Source organism: Diabrotica virgifera, chromosome 5, assembly GCF_917563875.1.
Source record: "Diabrotica virgifera virgifera chromosome 5, PGI_DIABVI_V3a".
Taxonomy (NCBI): Eukaryota; Metazoa; Arthropoda; class Insecta; order Coleoptera; family Chrysomelidae; genus Diabrotica; species Diabrotica virgifera.
This window is the reverse complement of record NC_065447.1, coordinates 53,941,270-53,968,877: the sequence shown is the minus strand read 5'-3', so window position 1 is coordinate 53,968,877 and position 27,608 is coordinate 53,941,270. Positions and strand designations below refer to the sequence as shown.

General features: G+C 34.4%; 1 protein-coding gene across 1 annotated transcript in view; it reads right to left on the bottom strand.

Annotated features, from left to right (window-relative positions):
- The window catches only part of LOC126885032 (pyrethroid hydrolase Ces2e-like), a 93,701-nt gene that overhangs the window by 52,033 nt on the left and 14,060 nt on the right, over window positions 1-27,608 (bottom strand). Inside the window, exon 4 of the mRNA XM_050651449.1 lies at window positions 15,125-15,321. Coding sequence (XP_050507406.1) covers window positions 15,125-15,321 — 197 coding nt within the window. The remainder of the gene's footprint in view (window positions 1-15,124; window positions 15,322-27,608) is intronic.

Below are 27,608 nucleotides of genomic sequence, written 5' to 3'. Positions count from 1 at the left end.
GTTTCTAGTTTCTTTTCCATTGTCACTGCAACATTTTTACGTTTTGTTACCATTACGTAGACAAAGCAAACACAATCTGAAGCACGATTACATTACAGAACGGAAGTGATTAATAGGCTGTACTACACACAATACAAGAATTTTTAAATAGTCACGTCTTTTTTAAACAATGCTAAGACAGTTTGACATAAATAAAGAAAAAGGAATACAGACAGGTGTCTGTTCTTTCCGATAAGCTGAGACGGTCGCTCTGGCTGCCGCCGTGTGCATGAATCATTTTTACTATTGTACTTATGTGTTCAAATTACACAAATACACATTATCTCTGAAATATTATTTGGCCTACATACATTTTTATTTGATAAAATTGTTAAATTGTTTATTTGTTAAATTTTTGTCTGATGAAAATCGGTCCGGGTTAGCCGGACTTCCGGGTTATCGGGGGCCGACTTATCGGGGTTCCACTGTACTTAAATTAGACAAGCCGCAAGAAAGCAGTATCACAATCTTGTTTATTTTACTAGAAATTATTAACTTCCTCTCATAACTGCTGACAAAATTACAACTTGCAAGAAATTTGGAAAAAATAAACAAAGCATTCCCATTAAGAGCAAGGTTGTGTTTGGTTGAGATAATATAATATCTTTGACCAATAAATTATATTACTACATGGAAAGAATTCTTTGCCGCATTGCATATTTTTGTATATTTTACATGTAGTGTGATATGCTAAATTAACAAACACAAATTAGGGTATTATGACGAATTTAAACCACATTTAAAAAATGAATTTTTTTATCTTAGTATTTTACATAACATCAGCAGAAACAAGCTCATTTTGGCGCCCCCCAAACAGGGGCGCCCGCCTGCAGTGCATCCCTTGCAGGCCCGTTATCGCCGGCCCTGCCTTAGATAATCCGTAAATTTTTGTTATGTAAGGCTTCTTTCTCTTTACGTGTTAAATTTGTTTTTAGTGATTTGGCTAAACATATTATACAGCGTGTTTGGTAAAGAATGGGCCATAGCTTAACCTTAGATTCCTGAGCTTAAAGTAGGTCGATTTAAGCTAACCTACCTTAGGAAGAAAGTTGATAATCACCGAAATTCAGGTTGTCAAAGTTAAACTTTTATTATATTTATTCTAGAATATTTCCTGACAAGCATGGTATAACAACACGAAATTTGGTAAGCGGGTTTTTTTGGGATGAGAAATCTAAATTCGCCACCAAAACTGATGTATTGCCCAAAGGGCGCCACATACGTTTTTCAGCGCTCATTTAATGCATTCAATTTGTTTCATACCCCACTCTACATACCTTTTTTAATCAAAATTTTTAATGCAAACCCCGCAGATGACCGTTATTTACATCTGCAGACTTTGCGTACACATCATGCTACAGCTGGACAACTGCGACATGATTTTTCCACAGCACGTGGCCCGTAATGTTCGGTTTGTAAAGCCGGGTTCAGACACGTGTAACGTGTAATTTAGCATCAATAGTGTGGACGTCACACGAACGTCCACACGAATTGTTTAACGAATCTTGGTTTCCACTAAGATGCTACGAACAGACGAATAGAGAGGTCCGTGACAGCATGTAGTTTACTTGTATTTGTATTGCTTTTATTTGTATGTACATATTTACTAACTGAAGACCGGAAATAACATTCGGTGCGTCGATGGTAGAAAACTGATTTGTCTCAGAAAAGATCTAGTTTACTTGTGGAATTAAAATTTCAGCAAATTAATGGCCAATATAAAAACTTTACCCGGATGTCGTCTATTGATTTTGAATATTTTTTATTAACATAGATTGCATGTAAAATATTAAGACAAGATACTGTAATAAAATAAGCAATTTCACCGCAAGATAGACTGGCACCAACATTAAGATTTTTGACAACAAGAGATTCATATTCTTCTTCTTCTGGTTTCTATCCGTTTCGGATGAAAGAAATCATATTGGCAATCATAACCTTGCTTGCTGCGGTTCGAAACAGTTCCAGCTTTCTTTAACCATGTTCTCAAATTCCGCAGCCATGATATTCTCCTTCTACCGGGTCCTCGCTTACCTTTGACTTTACCTTGCAATATGGACTGTAGCAGGTAGTAGCGGTGCTGATTTCTCATAACTTGTCCCGTTATGCGTTTGTTGGTAAACACAATATCTAGTTCCTTCTTCATTCTTTCTAGGACTTCCTTGTTGGTGATTCTTGCTGTCCATGATATTCTCAGCATTCTTCTACAAAGCCACATCTCAAACGCTTCAAGTATTTTAATAGCGGTGTCTGTAAGTGTCCATGCCTCCGCTCCGTACAACAATACGGACTTGTACGTACATACATAGATACATATCTATTTATATGGTTTTAGGTCTTTTTATGTCAATGATACAGCAGTGTAACTTATTTTATTAAAAAAAATACGTTTTCTGTGTATGAATCCATTAATAAAATGAAATTTATGCGATATGTAGATATGAAGCATTTTGTGTGGGTACATATTTTCTTATTAAAATACATTACACCAGAATTAGGTATTTTTTCTTGAAAAATTTTTTTGGATCCACAAATACGGGGTTTTGTTGGTATAAACTAATAAGTTCAAGAAACTGTTCGTTATTCCACATAATAAACGTCCAAACGGTAAAACTTTCACTAACGCCGTCCAAACGAGTGCTGCGAGCGCCTTTTTGTTCACGGAAAAAACCGACTCCCGATGGGTCCCGGCGAGCTCCAGCGCAAATGGTACATGTAATGCTCGTAGTGCTTTCCAAACGCAGAATTCGCGTTTCATTACACGTTACGTTAAGCCGGGTCCAGACACGTGTAACGTGTAATGTAAGATTACGTGTAATTTAGCATCAACAGTTTGGACGTCACACGAACGTCCATACGAATCGTTTAACGAATCTTGGTTTCCACTCAGTTGCTACAAACAGCCGAATAGGGATGTAGTGACATCAGGTAGGTACTGCTTTTATTTGTATATATTTACTAACTGAAAACCGAAAATAACGTTCGGTGCGTCAATGGTGGAAAACTGATTTGTATCAGAAAATATCTAGTTTACTTGAGAAACTAAAATCTTAACAAATGAGTGGCCAATAATAAAACTTTACCCGGATGTCGCTTACTGATTTTGAATATTTATTAACATAGGTAGATTGCATCTAAAATATTAGGACAAGATACGGTCATGAAATCTGTAATTTCACAACAAGATAGACTGGCACCAACACTAAGATTTTTGACAACAAGAGATTCATATTCTTCTTCTTCTGGTTCCTATCCGTTTCGGATGAAAGAAATCATATTGGCAATCATAACCTTGCTTGCTGCGGTTCAAAACAGTTCCTTGAGGTTTTCTTTAACCATGTTCTCAAATTCCTCAGCCATGATATTCTCCTTCTACCGGGTCCGCGCATACCTTTGACTTTACTTTGCAATATGGACTGCAGCAGGGAGTAACGGTGCTGATTTCTCATAACGTGTCCCAGATACTGTAATCTATAAAGCCACATCTCAAAAGCTTTAAGTTTTTTAATAGTGGTGTCTGTAAGCGTCCATGCCTCCACTCCGTACAATAATACAGCGAAAACGTAACATCTCAAATGTCTCATTTTTGTATTTAGGGATATGTTGTGGCTTTTGAAGATGGAGCTCATTTCGTTAAACACCGTCCTTGCCTTTCCTATGCGGCACTTTATTTCCTGTACATTTGTACATTGCTCCACTGCTCATTTATAATAGTTCTCAGGTAGCAATACTGTTTTATAGCCTTCGTGCCAATCAAAAATAATACTATAACTGGGATATTCTAATAACCGATCATTGGTGGCTAGTAGAAATAAATGTACCTACTAAATATAATTATAATAATGATAAAAGTACATACGATGTACATACTATATATGTACATACATACATATATATTTATATGGTTTTAGGCCTTTTTATGTGAATAATACAGCAATGTAACCTATTTTATTAAAAAACCAAATTACGTTTTCTTTGCACGCATCTATTAATAAACATGAAATGCATGCGATATGTAGATATGAAGCATTTTATGTAGGTACATATTTTCCTCTTAAAATACATACAGCAGAATTAGTTATTTACTCTCGAAAAATTTTTTGGATCCCAAATACCGAGGTTTTGTTGGTGTAAGCAGGTAGATTCCTCAAGCGACTGCTCGCCACACTTCCAAACGGTACAACTTTCACTAACGCCGTCCAAACGAGTGCTGCGAGCGCCTTTGTGTTCAAGAAAAAACCGACTGGCGCCGGGTCCCGGCGACCTCCAGCGCGAATGGTACATGTAATGCTCGCAGTGCCGTCCAAACGCAGAATTCGCGTTTCATTACACGTTACGTTACGCATTACATTACACGTGTCTGGACCCGGCTTATACGGTGTGCACTTGTCAACAGTGGAGCAATAGCAGGCATTCTGGCTCTGATTCCAAATTCCCTTAATCTGTTTCTAAAGCCAGGTCCAGACACGTGTAACGTGTAATGTAAGATTACGTGTAATTTAGCATCAACAGTGTGGACGTCGCACGAACGTCCACACGAATCGTTTAGCGAATCTTGGTTTCCACTCAAGTTCTTCGAACAGACGAATAAGGGAGGTCGTGACAGCAGGTAGTTTTTTTATACTGCTTTTATTTGTATGTACATATTTACTAACTGAAGACTAAATTTTTGGGATCCCAAATACCGGGGTTTAGTTGGTATAAGCGGGTAGATTCGTCAAGCGATTGCTCGCCACACGTCCAAACGGTAAAACTTTCACTAACGCCGTCCAAACGAGTGCTGCGAGCGCCTTTTTGTTCACGGAAAAAACCGACTCCCGATGGGTCCCGGCGAGCTCCAGCGCAAATGGTACATGTAATGCTCGTAGTGCCGTCCAAACGCAGAATTCGCCTTTCATTACACGTTACGTTACACATTACATTACACGTGTCTGGACCCGGCTTAACCGAATTGGCACTTTAAAGCCGGGTCCAGACACGTGTAATGTAATGCGTAACGTAACGTGTAATGAAACGTGAATTCTGCGTTTGGACGGCACTGCGAGAATTACATGTACCATTCGCGCTGGAGCTCGCCGGGATCCGGCGCCAGTCGGTTTTTTCGTGAACACAAAGGCGCTCGCAGTACCCGTTTGGACGGCATTCGTGAAAGTTGTACCGTTTGGACGTGTGGCGAGCAATCGCTTGACGAATCTACCTGCTTATACCAACAAAACCCCGGTATTTTGGATCCAAACATTTTTTAGAGAGTAAATAACTAATTCTGCTGTATGTATTTTAATAGGGAAATATGTACCTACATAAAATGCTTCATATCTACATATCGTATGCATTTCATGTTTATTAATAGATGCGTGCACAGAAAACGTAATTTGGTTTTTAATAAAATAGGTTACATTGCTGTATCATTGACATAAAAAGGTCTAAAACCATATAAATAAGTATGTATGTAATATGTACATATATAGTATTATGTACATCGCATGTACTATTATCATTATTATATAATTATATTTAGTACATTTATTTCTACTAGCCACCAATGATCGGTTATTAGAATATCCCAGTTATAGTATTATTTTTGATTGGCACGAAGGCTATAGCTATAAAACAGTATTGCTACCTGAGAACTATTATAAATAAGCAGTGGAGCAATGTACAAATGTACAGGAAATAAAGTGCCGCATAGGAAAGGCAAGAACGGTGTTTAACGAAATGAGCTATAACTTCAAAAGCCACAAAACATATCCCTAAATACAAAAATGAGACATTTGAGATGTTACATTTTCGCTGTATTATTGTACGGAACGGAGGCATGGACGCTTACAGACACCACTATTAAAAAACTTAAAGCATTTGAGATGTGGCTTTATAGATTACAGTATCTGGGACACGTTATGAGAAATCAGCATCGTTCCTCCCTGCTGCAGTCCATATTGCAAAGTAAAGTCAAAGGTAAGCGAGGACCCGGTAGAAGGAGAATATCATGGCTGAGGAATTTGGGAACATGGTTTCGAACCGCAGCGAGCAAGGTTATGATTGCCAATATGATTTCTTTCATCCGAAACGGATAGGAACCAGAAGAAGAAGAATATGAATCTCTTGTTGTCAAAAATCCTAATTTTAGTGCCAGTCTATCTTGTTGTGAAATTGCAGATTTCATGACAGTATCTTGTCTTAATATTTTAGATGCAATCTACCTATGTTAATAAATATTCAAAATCAGTAAGCGGCATCCGGGTAAAGTTTTAATATTGGCCACTCATTTGCTGAGATTTTAGTGCCTCAAGTAAACTAGATCTTTTCTGATACAAATCAGTTTTCCACCATTGACGCACCGAACGTTATTTCCGGTCTTCAGTTAGTAAATATATACAAGTAAGAGCAGTACCTACCTGCTGTCACGACATCCCTATTCGGCTATTCGTAGCAACTGAGTGGAAAACAAGATTCGTTAAACGATTCGTATGGACGTTCGTGTGACGTCCACACTGTTGATGCTAAATTACACGTACTCTTACATTACACTTTACACGTGTCTGGACCCGGCTTAACACGTTGAAGTTTTGCATCAGAACATGTCGATTGGGATATTAACGACTGGTCTAATATTCTTTTTACTGATGAGTCAAGATTTGCAATTTGTTGATCCGACAGACACTTTGCACTGTCGAATCCACAAAGTGCAAATTTTGACTCACGAATAAGAAAAATAATAACCCAGTCGTTAATATCTCAATCGATATGTTCTGGTGCAAAACTTCAACGTGCCGTACGATGTGCCTTCGTTAACAGGGAAGCAGTAGAAGGCATTCTGGCTCTGACTCCAAATTCCCTTACTCTGTTTCTAACAGAATTGGCACTTTACGATGGCTTTTACTTGTCGAGCTGTAACATGATATGTACGCAATGTCTGCAGATATAAATAACGTTCATCTGCGGGGTTCGTGCACCTGGAAAGTCCTGCAACTGGTCTTCTTAAGTATCCTCCACTTTCTCTATAGGTACCTTCCTAAAGCTCTTGAAACGCTGGATTGGTGGATTTCCATAAGATCAGCAAGATGGTGCTGCGGTCGTCCATCTTCAATTAAACCTACAATTTGGGCTGCTTGTTCTGACATTATATTATAGTATGATACAATTGATCCAAAAGATGGAATAACCCAGACATCCAAAGTGAAAGTTATCTTCCAACACCAAATTGTTCTATATGGTCCACATAATTTTCAGAAAAAGTCACACCATTTTGAGCATCGGGTTTGGGGTGGGGGGATAGGGGGGAGAAATCGGTAAATTCGTAGTTTTTTACGTTTTTCGTCAATATGTCTAAAACTATGCGGTTTGGTTTGAATAATCTTCTATACAAAAATGTTCTACATTAAATTTGAAATAAAAAAAGCTCTATGCTCTTCTAAAATGAAGGGTTCCAAAGTTACAGAGGTAGTATAGCATAATTGGCCCAAAAAAGGCCTAACCCAGACATCCAAAGTAACAGTTTTCTTCCAACACCTAATTGTTCTGTTCAGTAAAAAGTTACACCATTTTGAACGTCCGGTTTGGGGGGGGGGGGAGATGGGGGAGAAGTCGGTAAATTGGTAGTTTTTTTACGTTTTTCGTCAATATTTCTAAAACTATGCTTTAGCGTAAACAATGTTCTATACAAAAATGTTCTACATAAAATTTAAAACAAAAACGGTCCCATACATAATTTTTATAATATCAACGGTTCCAGAGTTACGGAGGGTTAAAAGTTTTCAATACGTTTTCAACAGGTTTTATATTTTTTGGGCAATTAATGATGATTTTGGGTGGTGAGGTTGACGTTTCTTCAAGGGCTTATCACTAACATACCATCGGCTACTGAAATAGCAAATTTTATTTACAAAACACAATGCTGGTAAAGAAAATTTCTTTCATCAGTAATAATATTATAAATTGTCCAAAAAATATAAAAAGTATCGAAAACCTCCACTTTCAACCTCCCTAACTCTGGAACCGTTGATTTTATAACAATTATGGATACGACCTTTTTTGTTTTAAATTTTATGTAGAACATTTTTCTATGGAACATTGTTTACGCTCAAGCATAGTTTTAGAAATATTGACGAATAACTTAAAAAATATACTAATTTACCGACTTCTTCCCCATCCTCCCCTCAAATCGTACGCTCAAAATGGTGTAAGTTTTTACTGAACAATATGTGGACCATATAGAACAATTTGGTGTTGGAGGAAAACTCTTTCTTTGCATGTTTAGGTTAGGCTTTTTTTGGATCAATTATACTATACTACCTCCGTAACTTTGTAACCGTTCACTTTAGAAAGATTATGCATTGCGTATGGCATTTTTATTTCAAATTTAATGTAGAACAAATTTGTATAGAAGGTTGTTCATGCTAAACCGCATAGTTTTAGAAATATTAACGAAAAACCTAAAAAACTACGATTTCTCCCCCTCCCCCCCCCCCCCCCCCAAACACGACGCTCAAAATGGTTTGACTTTTTTCTGAACATTACGTGATTACGTGGACCATGTAGAACAATTTGGTGTTGGAGGATAACTTTCACTTTGGATGACTGGGTTTGGGTCTAGTTATACCATACTAGTACATTATCTACTCATTTCTTGTAAGAACGCACATCCTCATTAAAAACTCAAGCAGACATAGTGCACAGACTAAATTCGGGAACACAATGTCCAAAATATTCTCCTTTAACAACGTTTTGTTAACTGTTCTTTTTTTCGACAAAATGCGTTTTAACTTGAATTGTTAAGGGTTTGTAAACATCTAAAAAGGCCTGTTTTCACGCTACGTAAAATTATGGTATTTTTGCTGTTTACACGCCGCGTTTTATCGTATAGGATTTGTCCTATCCAACAAAACGTACAATAAGAGTAACGTGAAAACCGGCCTTATTAGCAGACATTTTGCTAAAACTTAAAAATTATTTTTAAACTTTTTTTCTGTTTCAAAAATTATACGATACTTTTTGTGTTTAGTGTATTTTTACTTAGAAAAGGTACACTACATTTATCTCGCTAAACTCGACTGTTTTCGAGATAGACGCATTTTAAATCTGCGATACAACATTAGTCTGGGCTGATTATCGGAGAATAGGCCATTTTTGGGAAAAGTTATTTACCAGCAATTTTATTGCTGGGATCGAATTATAAGATCCTATATATTAATAATATAGGTATGCAAAGTCCTCAGATTGTGTGCTACTTTTTTTATAAACAAAATGGCGCCCGAAAATCGTGTTCTTTTCAATTATTGCTCTATAACTCCGAAGATTTTAACTTTACAACAAAAAAACCCAAATAAAAATTCACCGTGATTAAATTCTGCATAGAGAGGTGTTTTTCCCGATCTGCTCCGTTTTCCCAACAAAATCTTTAATTTTCAAAGAAAGTTTCAGATAAGTAATTATCTACCAATAATTAAATAATTTGGTGACTTAAAGCCTTCTTGGTTTAGATTATAGTTCCAGAAGCTGGTGAAAATTAAACTAATATTTTAGCAACAATTCAATTGTTAATTAATAATTTACGGTCGCAATAATAACCAAAATAATTATGATACACTGATCAAACTTTAAAATCTTATAAAGATGAGATGCCTATTTAACATTTTGTCGACAAAATATAATTTTTTTATTTTTTTGCAAAATCTTTAAATGTTTAAAAAAATAGTTATAAACAAATTAACGTTTCTCAGAAAGTTTTTATTATATTATAATTTTAAAAAATACCTAAAATGCATATTTCAAATATCTTGAAAATGAATGCTTTAAAACTTTTTTGCAACCATTTGCAAGAAAGTTATGAAACAGCAAAGTAAACATACGATTACTATGGTGTTTATAATTTTTTTTAATTCTTTCAAAGCGTAGAAGTGAGTTTAAAGTACAAGCTAATTATTTACAAAAAATATCGATTATCAGTTTAATGGTTATATTTTAATTAAAGATTATAAATATATTTTTTTTGTAATTTACACGCGTGAAAGTAGACTAATACAGTACTGTAGCTAAAATTTTCACTCGGAGCGACGACCGGCCGCGCAACGTACATACACTTTTAATAAAATGTATGCTGCGTGTCAGTCGCTTCGAGTGAACATTTTAGCTCCGACGCTGTATCAGGCCTACTTTTGCGCTAAAAATTACAAAAAAAGTATTTTTAATCTTTGATTAAAATATAACCATTGCACTAATTTTTGACATTCTTTGTGAGTAATTAGTTTGTACCATAGACTCACATTTAAGCTTTGAAACAATTAAAACAAATTATAAACAACGGAGAAATCGTATATTTACTTTGCTGTTTCATAACTTTTTTGCAAATGGTTGTAAAATTTTTTTAAAGCATTCATTTTCAAGACTTAAGAAATACGCATTTTAAGTATTTTTTAAAATTAGAATATAATAAACAATTTCTGAGAAATGTTAATTTGTTTATAAAATTTTTTTTAAACATTTAAAGATTATGCAAAAAAATGAAAAAATTTATATTTTGTCGACAAAATATTAAATAGGCATCACACCTTTATAATCTTTCTAAGTTTGATCAATGTCTCATGATTATTTTGGTTGTTATTGCGACTATAAATTGTTAATTAACAATTAATTGTTGCTAAAATATTCGTTTCATTTTCACCGGCTTCTGAATTTATAATCTATACAAAGAAAGCTTTTATTTCACCAAGGTATATAATTATTGATAAATAATTACTGGCCCAAAAAACTTATTTGAAAATTCGAGATTTTGTTGGGAAAACCCACATTTTCCGAGGAAAATTTTCGTCGGAACAAATCGGGAAAAACTTGCCACTATGTAGAATTAAATTGGGGTGAATTTGTTTTGAGTGTTTTTGGTGTAATGCTAAAATCTTCGGAGTTTTAGAGCAATAATTGAAAAAAATACGATTTGTCGGCGCCATTTTGTTTATAAAAAAAGTAGCACACTATCTGCGGACTATGCATACCTATATTAATAATATATAGGATCTTATAATTCGATTCCAGCAATAAAATTGCTGGTAAATAACCTTTCTCTGTACTTTACTAATTAGACCAGCGTATTATAACTATTTTTTTTTTCAAAATTGAAAGATTATGCAAAAAAAACGAAAAATTTATATTTTGTCGATAAAATATTAAATAAGCATCTCATCTTTATAATCTTTATAAGTTTGATCAATGTATCATTATTATTTTGGTTATTATTGCGATCGTAAATTGTTAATTAACAATTGAATTGTTGCTAAAATATTCGTTTAATTTTCACCGGCTTCTGGAATTACAATCTATACCAAGAAAGCTTTGATGTCACTAAGTTATTTAATTATTGATTAATAATTACTTACCTAAAACTTTTTGAAAATTAGAGTTTTTGTTAGGAAAACCCGCAGGAAAATTTTCGTCGAAGCAAATCGTGAAAAACAGATCTCTATGCAAAATTTAATTGCGGTGAATTTTTATTTGAGTGTTTTTGTTGTAAAGTTAAAATCTTCGGAGTTATAGAGCAATAATTGAAAAAAATACGATTTGTCGGCGCCATTTTGTTTATAAAAAAAAGTAGCACACCATCTGCGGACTTTGCATACCTATATTATTAATATATAGGATCTTATAATTCCATTCCAGCAATAAAATTGCTGGGAAATAACTTTTCCATGAAATTTGCTAATTAGCCCAGAGTACATCATTTTTTACATAATATACTAAATATACAGTGCTAGTCAAAAGTCCGTACCCTCCCTCGTATCTTTTGAACGGTTATACCTATAATAGTGAAATTTGGAGATAGGAAATAAACGGACGTAAGCTTCTTAACTAGTCATGACAGGTGACGTAATAGTGACAGATGACTTTACAGCGCCACTGTGACAGATAATTTTAAATGGGACCTTATGGCAAGTGACACCTCGTTTGAAAGGTATTGAAAATACCTATTCAGTCATACTAATATTGTTTAAGTTTAAGCTAATTTTGACGAATTAATGAAATAAATATAAAATTGTAGTTTCATTTAATTAATTCAAAATTCAAAATTCCGCCTATGATTACTTGTCAAAAAGGTTGACGTTGACGTAAAAACTACTAGAGAATCGAAAAACGTCAACTTTTTTGACAAAAAAACCATAGGCGTACATTTGAATTTTTATTAATTAAATGCGAAGCTACAATATTATATTTATTTAATTTATTCACCAAAATCAAAATCAACTAAAACACAAAAAAATTAGTATGGCTGAGTAGGTATTTTGAATACCTTTCAAACGAGGTATCACTTGCCATAAGGTCCCATTTAAAATTATCGGTCACAGTGGCTCTGTAACGTCATCTGTCACTATTACGTCACCTGTCATAACTAGTTAAGAAGCTTACGTCAGTTAATTTCCTCCATCCAAATTTCACTATTATAGGTAAAACCGTTCAAAAGATAAGAGGGGGGGTACGGACTTTTGACTAGCACTGTATATAATATATTCAGGGGTGGCCAAGCTCCTTGATAGTCCGAGCCATTTTTCAAAATTTGAAATTTTTCGCGAGCCGCGCAATTAAACAATTATCTAAAAAGTGTATAAAAGGTATTAAATTTTTCTCTTACGTTTGGATTTCACGAATTTTAAAGTGAAATAAAATGGTTCACATCGTTGTTTCAAATATGCAAATAATTCTACAAGCAATCTTTTTACTAATTCAGGATACTTCGATTCTTCATCATCCTTCCAACTTTTTCTGGGATGGCCTATTGATTTTCTATCGCCTCTCAAAAAACACCGTCTTTAACACTATGTCTTCCTCTGATCTACCACATGACCTGCCCATCTTATCTTAGCTTTTGTATGTCTGACGACGTTTTCAGTATCACTCTCCTGTCAATTCATCTGTTTGAGGAAAAATATCATTCTGAGGACTTTGCTTCCAAATAGCAGCAGCTTATTTATTTCCCAGTAGCTTATTTATTTAATTTGTGACAACATAGCCGATCTTCAACAACTTGTCACTATAATCGGAGAATACAGTAAGAGAATGGGATTATAGATTAGTACCAAAAAGACCAAATTCATGATCATCTCCAAAAACATGGATGCACTTTAAAACTCCACCATAACACTGAATACCAAATCCATTGAAAAAGTGAGCAAATTTAAATACCTGGGAACGTAGCTTTTTGAAGACTGGCCATCGGACAGGGAAGTAAAAGGTCGCATTGAGCAAGCTCGACCAGCTTTCGTAAAATTTAGGAAAGTACTGACCTGTTCAGATTTCGATCTTCAACTGAGACTAAGGTTTACTAAGTGCCACGTATGGTCGGTGCTGCTATATGGCGTAGAGGTCTGGACACTCAAAACGAGGGATATAAACAGATTAGAAGCTTTCGAAATGTGGCTTTATCGCCATATCCTAAAGATACCATGGTCAGCGAAAGTCACAAATGTAGATATCTTCAAATCAACCAAGAACGCTAACTTTTCGAAACTATCAAGAAAAGGAAAACTGTGTATCAAGGTCGCACCATGCGAAATGAAAAATACCAGTTCCTCCAACTTATAATCGAGGGTAAAATTTAAGGCAAGAGATAAATGGGACGAAAGAAAATGTCCTGGTTCTGAAACATTACGCAATGGACAGGGATTAGCAACAATCAATATCTGATACATTTTGCAAGAAACAGAGAGTTAATTAAAAATGCGATCGCTAACATCCATTACTAGATTTGCATGTGAAGAAGATTTATTTCCCACTGATGTAGAGTCCAAGTTTCACTTCTATATTTAACAATTGGGCGAATAATTGGCTGTATAGTCTGAATTTAGATTGTTTTTTTAGCAGCTTAGATTTTAGTAATGATGATAGGGAGCATAATGCTCTATTCTACGCAGCTATCCTTGCTATGCTAAGACCTCTTTTTATAATGTGATTGTCATGTGTGATTACCGTTCCTAGATATTTAAACTCTTTTACTACTTCGAAGTTGTGGTCATTAATAGTTATGTTCTGCCTAACTCTTGATCTTAGATTTTTGGTTACTAGCATGTATTTCGTGTTCTCTTCATTAATAGTCTCTTCGGTAGTCTCGAAGGCCCAGACTACCTGTTTCTTCCTCGAGTTGTGAAAACACCTCTCTCACGTCTCTTATAGAATGATCGACTGCACCTATATCATCAGCAAAGGCCAACAATAGTTTTGATCCTTGCAAATCCTCCTGTCAGCTCAGATGATATTTTACTTATTAGATATTCTAAGGCCAAACTGAATAGCAACAGTGATAAGGGGTCTCCTTGGCCAAGTCCTGATGTTAGGCTTAGTCTTTTATATTTGTTGCCACATTTTGAAAAAAAAATGAAAAGTAATTCAGGGACATTTATTGAGAGCCACAAATAATCCTTCAAAGAGCCACATGTGGCTCGCGAGCCACAGTTTGGCCACCCCTGTAATATATAATAGACCAGAAAAATAAACTCGAAACCAAAATAATTGTGCCAGTTCTCATATTTATGTCATTGCATCGCAAATACCAATTTTTGAACAAATTTGCGATACATTTTTGTAAGTTTTTATGGTTTAAAGTTATTTTTCGTGTGTAACTACAATGATATTATGCAAAAAACTATGTTATCTCGCAGATTTAAAATGGGTTTATCCCGAAAACGGTCGAGTTTAGCGGGATGAATGCAGTATACCGTTTTTAAGTAAAAAATTAAGAGAATAAAAGTTTTGATTCAAAAAGTCTGTAGAGTGGGTAATAAAAAAAATTGAACCTATTAAATAAGCGCTGAAGGACGTATGTGGTGCCCTCTAGGTAATACATCATTTTTGGCAAATTTAGATTTCTCGTCCCAAAAAACTTCCACTTACCAAATTTCGTGTAATTTTCTAATGCCTGTTAGGAAATACTCAAGAATAAATAAAAGGAAAGTTTAAAATTGACACCCTGCATTTCGGTTATTATCAACTTTCGTACTAAGGTAAGTTAGCTTAAATCGATCTCTTTTAACCTCAAGAATCTAGAGTTAAGCTATGGCTCATTCTTTACCAAACACCCTGTATTATGAAATCTGAAAAAACTTACCTCCTGATTTACAGAAGACACAGCTCTTTGCAATTTTTCGACATCGACTTTTCTTAATGCTTCTAGAGTACTTAAAGGTGTTAGAGGAAATATGTTTAACTGTAACGCTACTTGTCTAGTGACATCTGGAAGACCTTTTGCCAACGACCAAGGGCATAAACTAGATCCAGAGTTGAGAATTGCTTTATTAAACAGACCTATAAAGAAAAATAGACATATAAATGACAAAGGCGACATATTGGTAGAATTCTATCAGCCACATGGTTATGTAATTACCAAGGCCTGGTGTACTTGTTAATCGTAAAGAAAGTTAAAAAAGAAGAGGATATAGTATGGGAGAAAAGGAAATAAACATAATATGCTACGCCGATGACGCCATAATAACAGCCGAAAATGAAGATGACCTAAAAAGATTAATTAAAGAATTCGAAGACATGGCGCTCATATACAACATGCTGATCTCAACGGAGAAAACTAAGTCGATAGTGATATCAGCGAAACCGAGACGATGTAAACTGGTCGTAAATAACAAAATAATAGAACAAGTGATCGAAACGGAATACCTGGGAATAAAAATGTCGAGCTAGGAAAAAGTGGAAGAAGAAGTACAAAAACAAGTGAACATGGCGAACAGAGCAGCAGGATGTCTCAACAACAAAATCTGGATTAACAAATACCTCACAACGAAAACGTGTGCTTGTATGTGTGTTTTGTGTTTTATTGGCACTGGTTTTCACAACCAACTTTCCAGTCAATTTCATAATGATTTTTTAGACTATAACTTATCACTAACTCAGGGGAGTAATGTGTAGTGTGTGTGTGTTGAGTAAATGTCTGTTACTTTGCAAAGTCGACGTCATTGTCTTTGCAAAGAGACGCTAATTGTATTCGAACGTCTGCAGTGCCTCCGGTGAGTACCGACCCCACAAGGACAGAAACTATTTTCATTTATTAATTTATAATAAACGAAAAATCCTCTATCCAGGTAAGATTCGAACTCACGACCATTCGGACCTTTCGATCCAAAGGTAGGCGCTCTTACCGCTGAGCCACAGAGGGGGTTCACAACGAAAACGAAAACCAGGATATATAAATCAACAATAAAACCGATAGTGACGTACACAGCGGACACAAGAGCAGATACGGCGGCGAAAACAAAAAGACTGGGAAACAGCAGAAACGAAAATCTTACGAAAAATAACAAACCAAACCCTAAAAGACAGAGTAATAAGTGAGGAAATACGAGCGAGATGTGGTATAGAGGAAATAAACATGTGAAATAAAAAAATGAGAAAAATAGAATGGAATAAACACATAGAAATAATGACAGAAAATAGAATTGTACGAATAGCAAGAGACAAATTGCCAAATGGAAAAGATCATTGGGACGATCAGGGAAAAGATGGTGAGACAACGTCAACTGAGGCTAAAATCCGAAGTAAAACAGACATGAGCCTATTTATAAAGTAGGAAGAAGGAGAAGAATAATATAACTATTTCAGCTAAAAAAACTGAACCCAATGCAAACTAGAAATCGATGGGATCAGTATTGAAAAAGTCAATGGAACTAAAATACTTTGGAGTTACGCTGTCCAGCAAGTAGACTTGCAGGATGCCTCAGTGACACTATAATATGGCGAAACCGACATATTAACACTAAGATAAGGTCAAGAATTTATAAAGCCAGTATAAGACCAATAATGTTATATGCATCAGAAACAAGACCCGACACAGCCACAAACAAAGGCTGTTAGAAACGGCGGAGATGAGGAGAAGAATACGCTGAAAGTTTGAAAGAAGAGTGAATAAATTAGAAGTAATTTAATGTATAACAGTAAACATCATCATCATCATCATGATCATCATCATCATCATCATCATCATCATCAGGCTCTCTCAATCCACTGCTTTACATAGGCTTCCCCTGTTTGTCTCCAAAGTGTTCTATCTGTTGCTTTCTGCATCCAGTTTTTTTGTTGTCTTTCATAAGTCGTCTTGACATCGTGTTGGTGGTCTTCCTCTGGTACGTTTATCGGCTCTTGGCCTCCATTCAACTAGTTTGAGAGCCCACCTTCCGTCCTTCATTCTGGCAACGTGTCCAGCCCATTTTTCCACTTTAAGTTACAGCTTCTTTCAATGACGTCTATGACTTTGGTCTTAGCTCGTAGATCTTCGTTTCTAATCCTGTCTCACAGAGTGGCCCCTATCATTGATCGCTCCATTCTTCTCTGCGCTACTCTTAGTTTTTGTGCGTTTTTCTTTGTGAGCGATAATGTTTCTGTACCATAGGTCATCACCGGTAGCACGCATTGGTCGTGGTAAACAGTAGACACTAACAGAAGAATAGGATGTAATAATCACGTAAGCAGAATGGGGAAGAACCTGGTGGTCAAAATAGCCAAAGGTAAATCATCAATCGGAGAAGAATTACTGGACGATCGCACAAAAAGTAAGTAATAACTTTCCATAGAGGTATTATTCGAATAAACAAGTGGCATTTTTTATAAAGAGGAAGAAGGATAAGAAAAAGAATAATTAAAGCATGTAGTTGCTTACACCGTTTTTAAGTAACATCTACAACACTGGCTAGGTATCCAAATACTGACTTGGGTCTAGCTTTATGGATAATACCGAAATATCCAAAAGTTAAATCTTACGATGAATTGTGTACAAGTTACTATAGTTTTATAGTATCTACACGCCTAATGTAACCAAAACAATTGAAAAATCTACAGATTTCTGATAAAAACTACAAGACACGGTCCAGAACAAAGATAAATAATAGAATAACTATTACGAGAAAGAAGATTCAATGAAGAGGTACTAATAGAACACTGAAGAATATACTTCAACGTGGGTAGTGTGATATGCAAGGTTTTCTCTTTATAACTTCTTATATAAGATATTACAAATGATAAGTACATAACATGATTTTTATGGGCTGCAAAAGGAAATATGGCGCTCAGAGGTGTAACCAGGATGATCCTAAGGGGAGGGGTTACATCTACTTGAAGGTCTCTGGGGGTATGGAATAATAATGGTGTTAAGCGTATAGAGCTCAAAGTACATCCAAAAGGGGGGGGGGGGGTTATAACCGCCAAAACCAGCCCTGGTTACGCCTATGATGGCGCTTTATAAGAGGTCAAAGAACGGAGGTAAAAGAACTAATAGAACCAAAACACATAGAAAAGAATACATGGATTGACTTTTTAAAAATGCTCTACGCAGATGAAGAACAAAAATGACGATACAACCGGAAACACCAGAAATTACCACAAATGAAGATGCTAATATAAGTACACAGGAAGTTCTAAAAAAGGACGGACTACCAAGCGAATTACTGAAATATTATGGAGCAGCAGTGACAGAACAACTTCTTCTTCTTCAGTGCCTTATCCGGTCCGGATGTTGGCGATCATCAAGGCTATCATTGTTTTGTTGACTGCTCTGCGAAACAGCTCCGCGGAGGTTATCCCAAACCATTGTCGGAGGTTTTTCAACCACGAGATACGACGGCGTCCCGGTCCTCTCATGCCAAATATTTTGCCCTGCATGACGAGTTGAAGAACTCGATATTTTTCTTCGTTCCGCATCACGTGGCCAAGGTACTCAAGCTTACGTTGTTTTACTAAATTAAGCACTTCTTTTTCTTTTGTCATGCGCTGTAGGACCTCAATGTTGGTGACATGGTCCACATAAGATATTTTTAGTATTCTCCTGTAGATCCACATCTCAAAGGCTTCAATCCGCTTTTCAGTGGCTTGCGTCAGTGTCCAGGCTTCAACTCCATACAGTAGCACGGAAGAACGTAGTACCTCACTATCCGCATTTTGGTTCCCAAACTGAGATCACCGCAGCACAGCAAGGATCTCAGCTTGATAAATGTAGACCGTGCAATTTCGATTCTGGATCTAATCTCTTGACAGAACAACTAACAACATTAATTAATAAAATCATAAAACACAATAAAATATCGGAATGATGGAGAACGAGCGAACTAATTCTACTTTTCAAAAAAGAAGATAAAAAGCAGCCAGAAAACTAGTGTTAGGTATCAACTTGTTAAATACTACCCTAAAACTTAAAACTAAAATTCTATAAGAGCTAATAAATCAGAGGATAAGTTTAACAGATGAACAACAGGGTTTTCGTACTGGAAGATCGTGTACAGATGGAATATTCGTCATAAAGAAAATTACTGAGAAATCACTAGAGTAGAATAGACCAGCATTTCTATGTCTGATTGACTTGGAGAAAACATTTGACATAATAAGACTCAAAGATGTAATACATCTTCTGTATAATAGAAAAGTCCCCATAGATATTACAAAAACTATTGAAAAAATCTACCAAAACAACAAAATGGAAGTCAGAATAGATGGACAACTTAAAGAACCTATAGACATAGGCAGCGGAATAACACAGGGATACTAATTAAGTCCTATGCTTTTCAATTTAATCATGGATGAAATCGTCAAAACCGTCAACAAAGGAAAATAATACAGAATAGGACACAAAAAAATAAAAATACTCTGTTACGTAGACGAAGCAATAGCCCAAGATAAAGAAAGTATGCAAAGATTATAGTCTGGGCTGATTATCGGAGATTAGGCAATTTTTGGGAAAAGTTATTTACCAGCAATTTTATTGCTGGAATCGAATCTTATGATTGTATATATTAATAATATAGGTATGCAAAGTCCACAGATAGTGTGCTACTTTTTTTATAAACAAAATGGCGCCCGAAAATCGTGTTTTTTCAATTTTTGCTCTATAACTCCAAAGATTTTAACTTTACACCAAAAACACTCAAATAAAAATTCACCGAAATTAAATTCTGCATAGAGACGTGTTTTTTCCGATTTACTTCGATGAAAACTTTCCCCGGAAAAAGCGGGTTTTTCCAACTAAATCTTTAATTTTCAACTAAACTTTTAGATAAGTAATTGTTAATCAATAATTAAATAACTTGGTAAGGTAAAAGCCCTTTTCGTATAGATTATAATTCCAGAAGCCGATGTAAATTGAACGAACAGTTTAGCAACAATTGAATTGTTAATTAAAAATTTACGGTCGCTATAATAACGACAATAATTATGATGCATAAGAATAACTATGATTTTTTCATAAAAAGACACCATACCTATCTAATGTACTTTACGGAATTGAAATTGGACTATTTAAGATGCCTCAGGAATATTTTAAAATTATAAAGAATTTTTTGGCTTATAAACAAATAGAATATCTCGGGAAATAATAAACTAAATTAAATTATAAAACCGGTATTCAAAAAACAGCGGCAGGACGCTTCTTTAAAAAAAAAACGTTTAATTATGATGAGTAGTTCCTGAGATACAATCGGTCAAAGTTGACCGGAATTTACGGCAAAGATATAAACAATAGGATCATAATTTTTAAACTATCACCTTTTTATTTTCGTCGTCTTTCTCCACACCAATTTTCATATCCTTAAAGTACTCATAACATATATTATTATAATAAAAACTATCGATAATACGTGTGAAAATTGCCAAAAATAGAAAATTCCAATCAAAAATTAGGTTGGAGAAAATGTAACTCTCAAAGTTCAAAATCGGTATACGTTAAAAAAAATGCATTTTCTCGGCTTCTCATGGAGCAATTTCCTTCATTCTTTTTTTGTTCCCAAGTAATTCGAGTAGAGCCATCGAACTAATGCATTATTAAATGTCAAACTTGCTTTTGTTTTCTTATAATAAATTATTTTATTTATTATAACACAAAATTTTAATTTGTTTAAATAAAAATTGTTTAAATAATTATACAGCTTTCAAATCAGAATATTGTTTTTAACTTTAAAAGGTACACTTGCAGTAAGTTTATCTAAAAAAAAGCCTACAACTGGAAAAAATATGTAGTTTTCTCTTCTTATAAATAAATTAATCTTTTATAACAAAACAAAAGCAAGTTTGACATTTAATAATGCGTTAGTTCGATGGCTCTACTCGAGTTATTTGGGAACAAAAAAAGAATGAAGGAAATTGCTCCATGGGAAGCCGAGAAAAAGCATTTTTTTAACGTATACCGATTTTGAATTTTGAGGGTTACATTTTCTCCAACCTAATTTTGGTTGGAATTTTGCTATTTTTGGCAATTTTCACACGTATTATCGATAGTTTTTATTATAATAATATATGTTATGAGTATTTTAAAGATATGAAAATTCGTTTGGAGAAAGAGGACAAAAATAAAAAGGTGATGCTTTGGAAATTATGATCCTATTATTTATATCTTTGTCGTAAATTTCGGTCAACTTTGACGGATTGTATCTCAGGAACCACTTATCATAATTAAACGTTTTTTCTTTTAAAGAAGCGTCCTGCCAGTGTCTTTCGAATACCGTTTTCACAATTTAATTTAGTTTAATATTTCCCGAGATATTATATTTGTTTATAAGCCAAAAAATTGTTTATAAATTTAAAATATTCCTGAGGCCGCTTAAATAGTGCAATTTCAATTCTGTAAAGTAATTTAGATGGGTATAGTGTCTTTTAATGAAAAAATTATAGTCATTCTTATGCATCATAATTATTGTCGTTATTATAGCGACCGTAAATTTTTAATTAACAGTTCAACTGTTGATAAACTGTTTATTCAATTTCCATTGGCTTCTGGAATTATAATCTATATAAGAAGGGCTTTTACATTACCAAGTTATTTAAATATTGATTAACAATTACTTATCTAAAATTTTAGTTGAAAATTAAAGATTTTGTTGGAAAAACCCGCTTTTTCCGGGGAAAGTTTTCGTCGAACTGAATCGGCAAAAACACATCTCTGTGCAGAATTGCATTGCGGTCAATTTTTATTTGGGTGTTTTTGGTGTAAAGTTAAAATCTTTGGAGTTATAGAGCAAAAATTGAAAAAAACACGATTTTCGGGCGCCATTTTGTTTATAAAAAAAGTAGCACACTATCTGCGGACTTTGCATACCTATATTATTAATGCATACAATAATAAGATTCGACTCCAGCAATACAATTGCTGGTAAATAACTTTTCCTTGTATTTTGCTAATTAGCCCAGAGTATTAGTTCACATATTTAACATAAGAGCAAAAGAATTCAATATGACAATTTTACGAAATAAAATACCTTGGAATTACGTTGTCAAGCTACGGAGACCTGGAAAAAGTGAGAAATTAAGTACAAAAACACTATATGGCGAAACCGACATATTAACAATGAGATGAAGTCAAGAATAAAATTTATAAAACCAGTGTAAGACCAATAATGACATATGCATCAGAAACAAGACACGATACTTCGATACAGCCACAACACAAAGAGTACTGGAAACAGCAGAGATGAGAGTACTGAGAAGAATTACAGGAAATACACTGAGAAATCCAAAGATGAGTGAAGATATCAAAAGACAATGTAACGTACAGTGTATAAACGAATGGACACTAAATAGAAAAAAAGAATGGATCAACCACATATCCAGAATGGGAGAGACACGTGTGGTCAAAATAGCACGAGATAAATCACCAATCGGTAGAAGTATCGGCCGACCGCGCAGAAGATGGAGTGACAGCAGTGGCGGCTTTTCTTTATGTGCTGCTGAGCTGCAGAACTACCAAACAACCATAGCAAATCTTAATTATTAAAGAATAATTAATATAGTTTTATTTCAAATCTGCCATATTATCATATTAAACATCAACTGTTAATAATAATTCACCAACAACGATGATTAATATTATTTTTTTTACGTATTTACTCCTCTAGTGAAACCGTATAATTTTTTTACGTATTTGGTACTCCAGTGAAGCAATCTTTTTACGTATTTGCTGCTCCAGTGAAGCCGCGTCGATAACAACCGAAACACTGGCAGCGGTAAAATGCATTTATTAGGCAAACGGCGATCTTAGCCGATGTGCTTCGGCAATCGGCTGATTAACGGCCTCGGAAATGTGTTTGCGAGCTGCAATTCACGACAGTTATTCGTGACCGTTGCATCTGTGCCGTGTTTAGAAATTCTTAGGTTACAATTTTGTTTAATTTGTTTTGTTCGAGCGTGTTTAAAACAATGGAGTTTCAATTTAAATTAGGTGTAAATAAATTTCAAAAACTTCACTATCAACAACAGTTGATTATAAAAGAACGTGGCCGTCCTATGCCTGATCTTAATATTGAAGTGTCCGGTAAAAGGCGTGGAAAAACATATACGCGTAAATTTAATAAAGACATGTATCTACGAAATCAGTGGATTTGTGGATGTTCCGAAAAAAATGCTTTTTTCTGTTTTCCGTGTGCATTATTCGGCGCAGATAAAGAGGAAAAATTGTGGCGCGAGACAGGAGTGCGGGATCTAGTGCATTTAAGTGAAAAAATAAAGAAGCATGAAAACACGCAAACTCATATGAACAATGAAATGCGATTTGCATTATTTGGGAAACTTAATATACAGGCCCAACTTGACTCTGCTTATTGGATAAATATACAAAAACACAATGAAGAGGTGACGAAAAACAGGTATGTTTTGTCAAAAATAATTGACTGTATAAAATTCTGTGGGGCTTTTGAGCTCGCCTTACGAGGACACGATGAATCTGAAACATCAGATAACCCTGGAATTTTTCGTGGTTTAGTGAATTTTTCTGCTGAACTTGATAAAACACTTAGTGAACACCTTACAAATGCGACAATTTTCAAAGGTACCTCAAAAACAATACAAAATGATATTTTGGATTGCATGCTAGAAGTATACGCTGAGGAGATTTTAAACGAAATCAATGAAGCCCCATTTTTAGCAGTGATAGCTGATGAGACATCGGATGTTTCTATGAAATTTCAAATGGTCATTGTTTTTCGTTATGTAAAAAACGGTGCTCCAGTTGAAAGGTTTTGGACTTTTTTGCTTCCAGAAAAACATGATGCTGAAACCTTAGCTAACACAATTTTGAATGTTTTAGACCCAATATTAAAGAATAACAAAAATAAGCTCATTGCACAAAGTTATGACGGAGCAGCTGTTATGAGTGGGATACATGGCGGAGTGCAAACAATAATTAAGAGAAAATATGAAACTGCTCATTTTGTGCACTGTTACGCCCATCAATTGAATCTAATAATGTCAAGAGCATGTTCTATTAATTCCCAAGTACGCGTATTTTTTGGAGATTTACATGATATACCTGGATTTTTTAGTCATTCACCTCAAAGAATAGCTGTCTTAAATCAAATAGTTGGAAAAAATATTCCTCGTTCAATCCCTACACGCTGGAATTTCAATATTCGTACAGTAAATGTCGTTTACGAATATAGAGACTTTATTATTGAGTGTATGGAGCAACTAGAAGAAGAGTCAAATGCTATTACTTCCAAGGAAGCAAGAGGACTTAGACGTATTCTGGAAGATCAAAATTTTACTTTCTGGCTGACTGTTTTTCATTATATTATGCCACATGTTGACGTTTTGTACAATAATCTTCAAAAAAAGAACATGGACCCAACCGAAGCACAGAAAGCTATACATGTTTTTGAGCAAAGTATTAACAATGTCCGAAATAAAATAGACCCTATCATACATCAAGCTTCAAATTTAAATGCGGCGCCTAGTGTCCAAAAAAGGAAACGCCCAAATAACAGCCAACAGGATCACCGTATTGCCTGTCTAGAAGTTTGTGATGTTATTATAAACAATGCAAAAGAACGGTTTGCATATACAAATCATCTAGTTGCCGCAACACTTTTATCTTCAGAACATTTCGAAAAATATAATAATAAGTTTCCTGAAAATGAATTGGATTTAACTTGTACAGCTTATAACTTCTTTGATAAAAACCGTTTGCGAACAGAACTGTCAGTTTTGTATTCCAATATCGAGTGTAGAACATTAAAAGGTGCAGTGCCTTTACTAAAATTTATAATTTCTAATAATTTAGAGGACACATTAACAGAAACCAAAAAGTTGATACAAATTCTGGTGACTACGCCAATGACCACAGCAGAAGCTGAACGTAGTTTTTCAACTTTAAAACGGATCAAAACATTTTTAAGAAATTCAATGCGCGAAGACAGATTAACAGCCCTTTCCACACTCTCGATAGAAAAAAAGTTCATCGCTTCAATACCGAACTTTAACGATAAAGTAATCGAAAAGTTTGCGACAAAAAAGGACCGGCGTATTAATTTCCAATTTAGAAAAATGCAATAAATGTAAGTTAATCAGATTTTTATAGCATGTCGTTATTAGTTACTATTAATTAGTATTAAAGCTAATTTTATTGTTTTTGTTTTCGTATGTTATTCTATTTCTATTATTTTATATTGGCCGTGGTTCATGCAGCACACCCTATAGCAGATGTCACGAGCCGCCACTGAGTGACAGTGACAACCTTCTATAGAGGTATCAATCCGCCAATGAACAAGCAGAATTATTGCTTATAAAGAGGAAGAAGAATAAGAACATGGGTAGTTTGGTATGCTAGGTTTTCTATTTTTGATGTGTTATTTAATATATTGTTCACTAAAGAATTCTGACCGGCACGAAAAACGGGCACCCCACAAAATGGGATATTTTTTATGTCTCGAATTTAATAAACCTGTTGTCCGATTTAAGTGATTTTATAATATGTTATAGCCTTATTATTTAACAATATCGCTGTAATAATATTGTTGATGGACAGGTAAATTGTCATTGTATACAGGCTGTACCAATCAAAATTTGTTTTTTTCTCAAAGTTCACCACACCCTGTGGAATATTCTAGCATTTATAAAATACTGAAATTAAAACTCAACTATAGCCTCAGGTTTTCTTAACATTCGAGTCTGGGCAGATTATCGGAGAATAGGCCGTTTTTGGGAAAAGTTATTTACCAGCAATTTTATTGCTGGAATCGAATCTTATGACTGAACATATATATTAATAATATAGGTATGCAAAGTCCGCAGATAGTGTGCTACTTTTTTTATAAACAAAATGGCGCCCAAAAATCGTGTTTTTTTTTCAATTTTTGCTCTATAACTCCAAAAATTTTAACTTTACACCAAAAACACTCAAATAAAAATTCACCGTCATTAAATTCTACATAGAAGCGTGTTTTTCCCGATTAACCTCGACGAAAATTTTCCCTGGAAAATGCGGGTTTTTCCAACAAAATTTTTATTTTTCTACTAAAATTTTACGTAAGTAATTGTTCATCAATAATTAAATAACTTAGTAATGTAAAAGATCCTTTCATATAGATTATAATTCCAGAAGTCGATCGAAATTGAATGAACGGTTTAGCAACAATTGAATTGTTAATTAAAAATTTACGGTCGCTATAATAACCACAATAATTATGATAAATAAGAATAACTTTGATTTTTGTATAAAAAGACACTGTACCTATCTAATGTACTTTACGGAATTAAAATTGGACTATTTAAGCGGCCCCAGGAATATTTTAAACTTATAAACAATTTTTTGGCTTATAAACGAATAAAATATCTCGGGAAATAATAAATTAAATTAAATCATGAAAACGATATTCCAAAAAAGCTGCAGAGCGCTTCTTTTAAAAGAAAAAACGTTTAATTAGGATGAGTGGTCCCTGAGATACAACCGGTCAAAGTTGACCGGCATTTATGGCAAAGATATAAACAATAGGATCATAATTTTTGAACCATCACCTTTATATTTTTGTCCTCTTTCTCCACACCAATTTTCATATCTTTAAAATACTCATACAATATATTATTATAATAAAAACTACTATCGATATTACGAGTGAAAATTGCCAAAAATAGCAAAATTCCAATCAAAAATTAGGTTGGAGAAAATGTAATCTCAAAGTTCAAAATCGGTATACGTTAAAAATGCATTTTCTCGGCTTCCCATGGAGCAATTTTCTTCATTCTTTTTTTGATCCCAAGTAACTCGAGTAGAGCCATCCAACTAACGCATTAAATGTCAAAGTTGCATTTGTTTTGTTATAATAAATTAATTTATTTATTATAACAACATTTTTGAATTTGTTTAAATAAAGATTGTTTAAATAACTATACAGCTTTCAAATGAGAATATTTGTGTTTTTAACGTTAAAAGGTACACTTACAGTAAGTTTATCTAAAAAAAGTCTACAACTGGAAAAATATGTAGTTTTCTTTTCTTATAAATAAATAAATTTATTATAATAAAACAAAAGCAAGTTTGACAAGCAAGTTTGACATTTAATAATGCGTTAGTTAGATGGCTCTACTCGAGTTACTTGGGAACAATAAAAGAATGAAGAAACTTGCTCCATGTGAAGCCGAGAAAATGAATTTTTTTAACGTGTACCGATTTTGAACTTTGAAGTTACATTTTCTCTAACCTAATTTTTGATTGGAATTTTGCTATTTTTGGCAATTTTCACTCGTAATATCGATAGTTTTTATTATAATAATATATGTTATAGTCAATTCGCTGTTCTGAGACACAACTGTCTACAATACAATCACAATAAAAATGCACT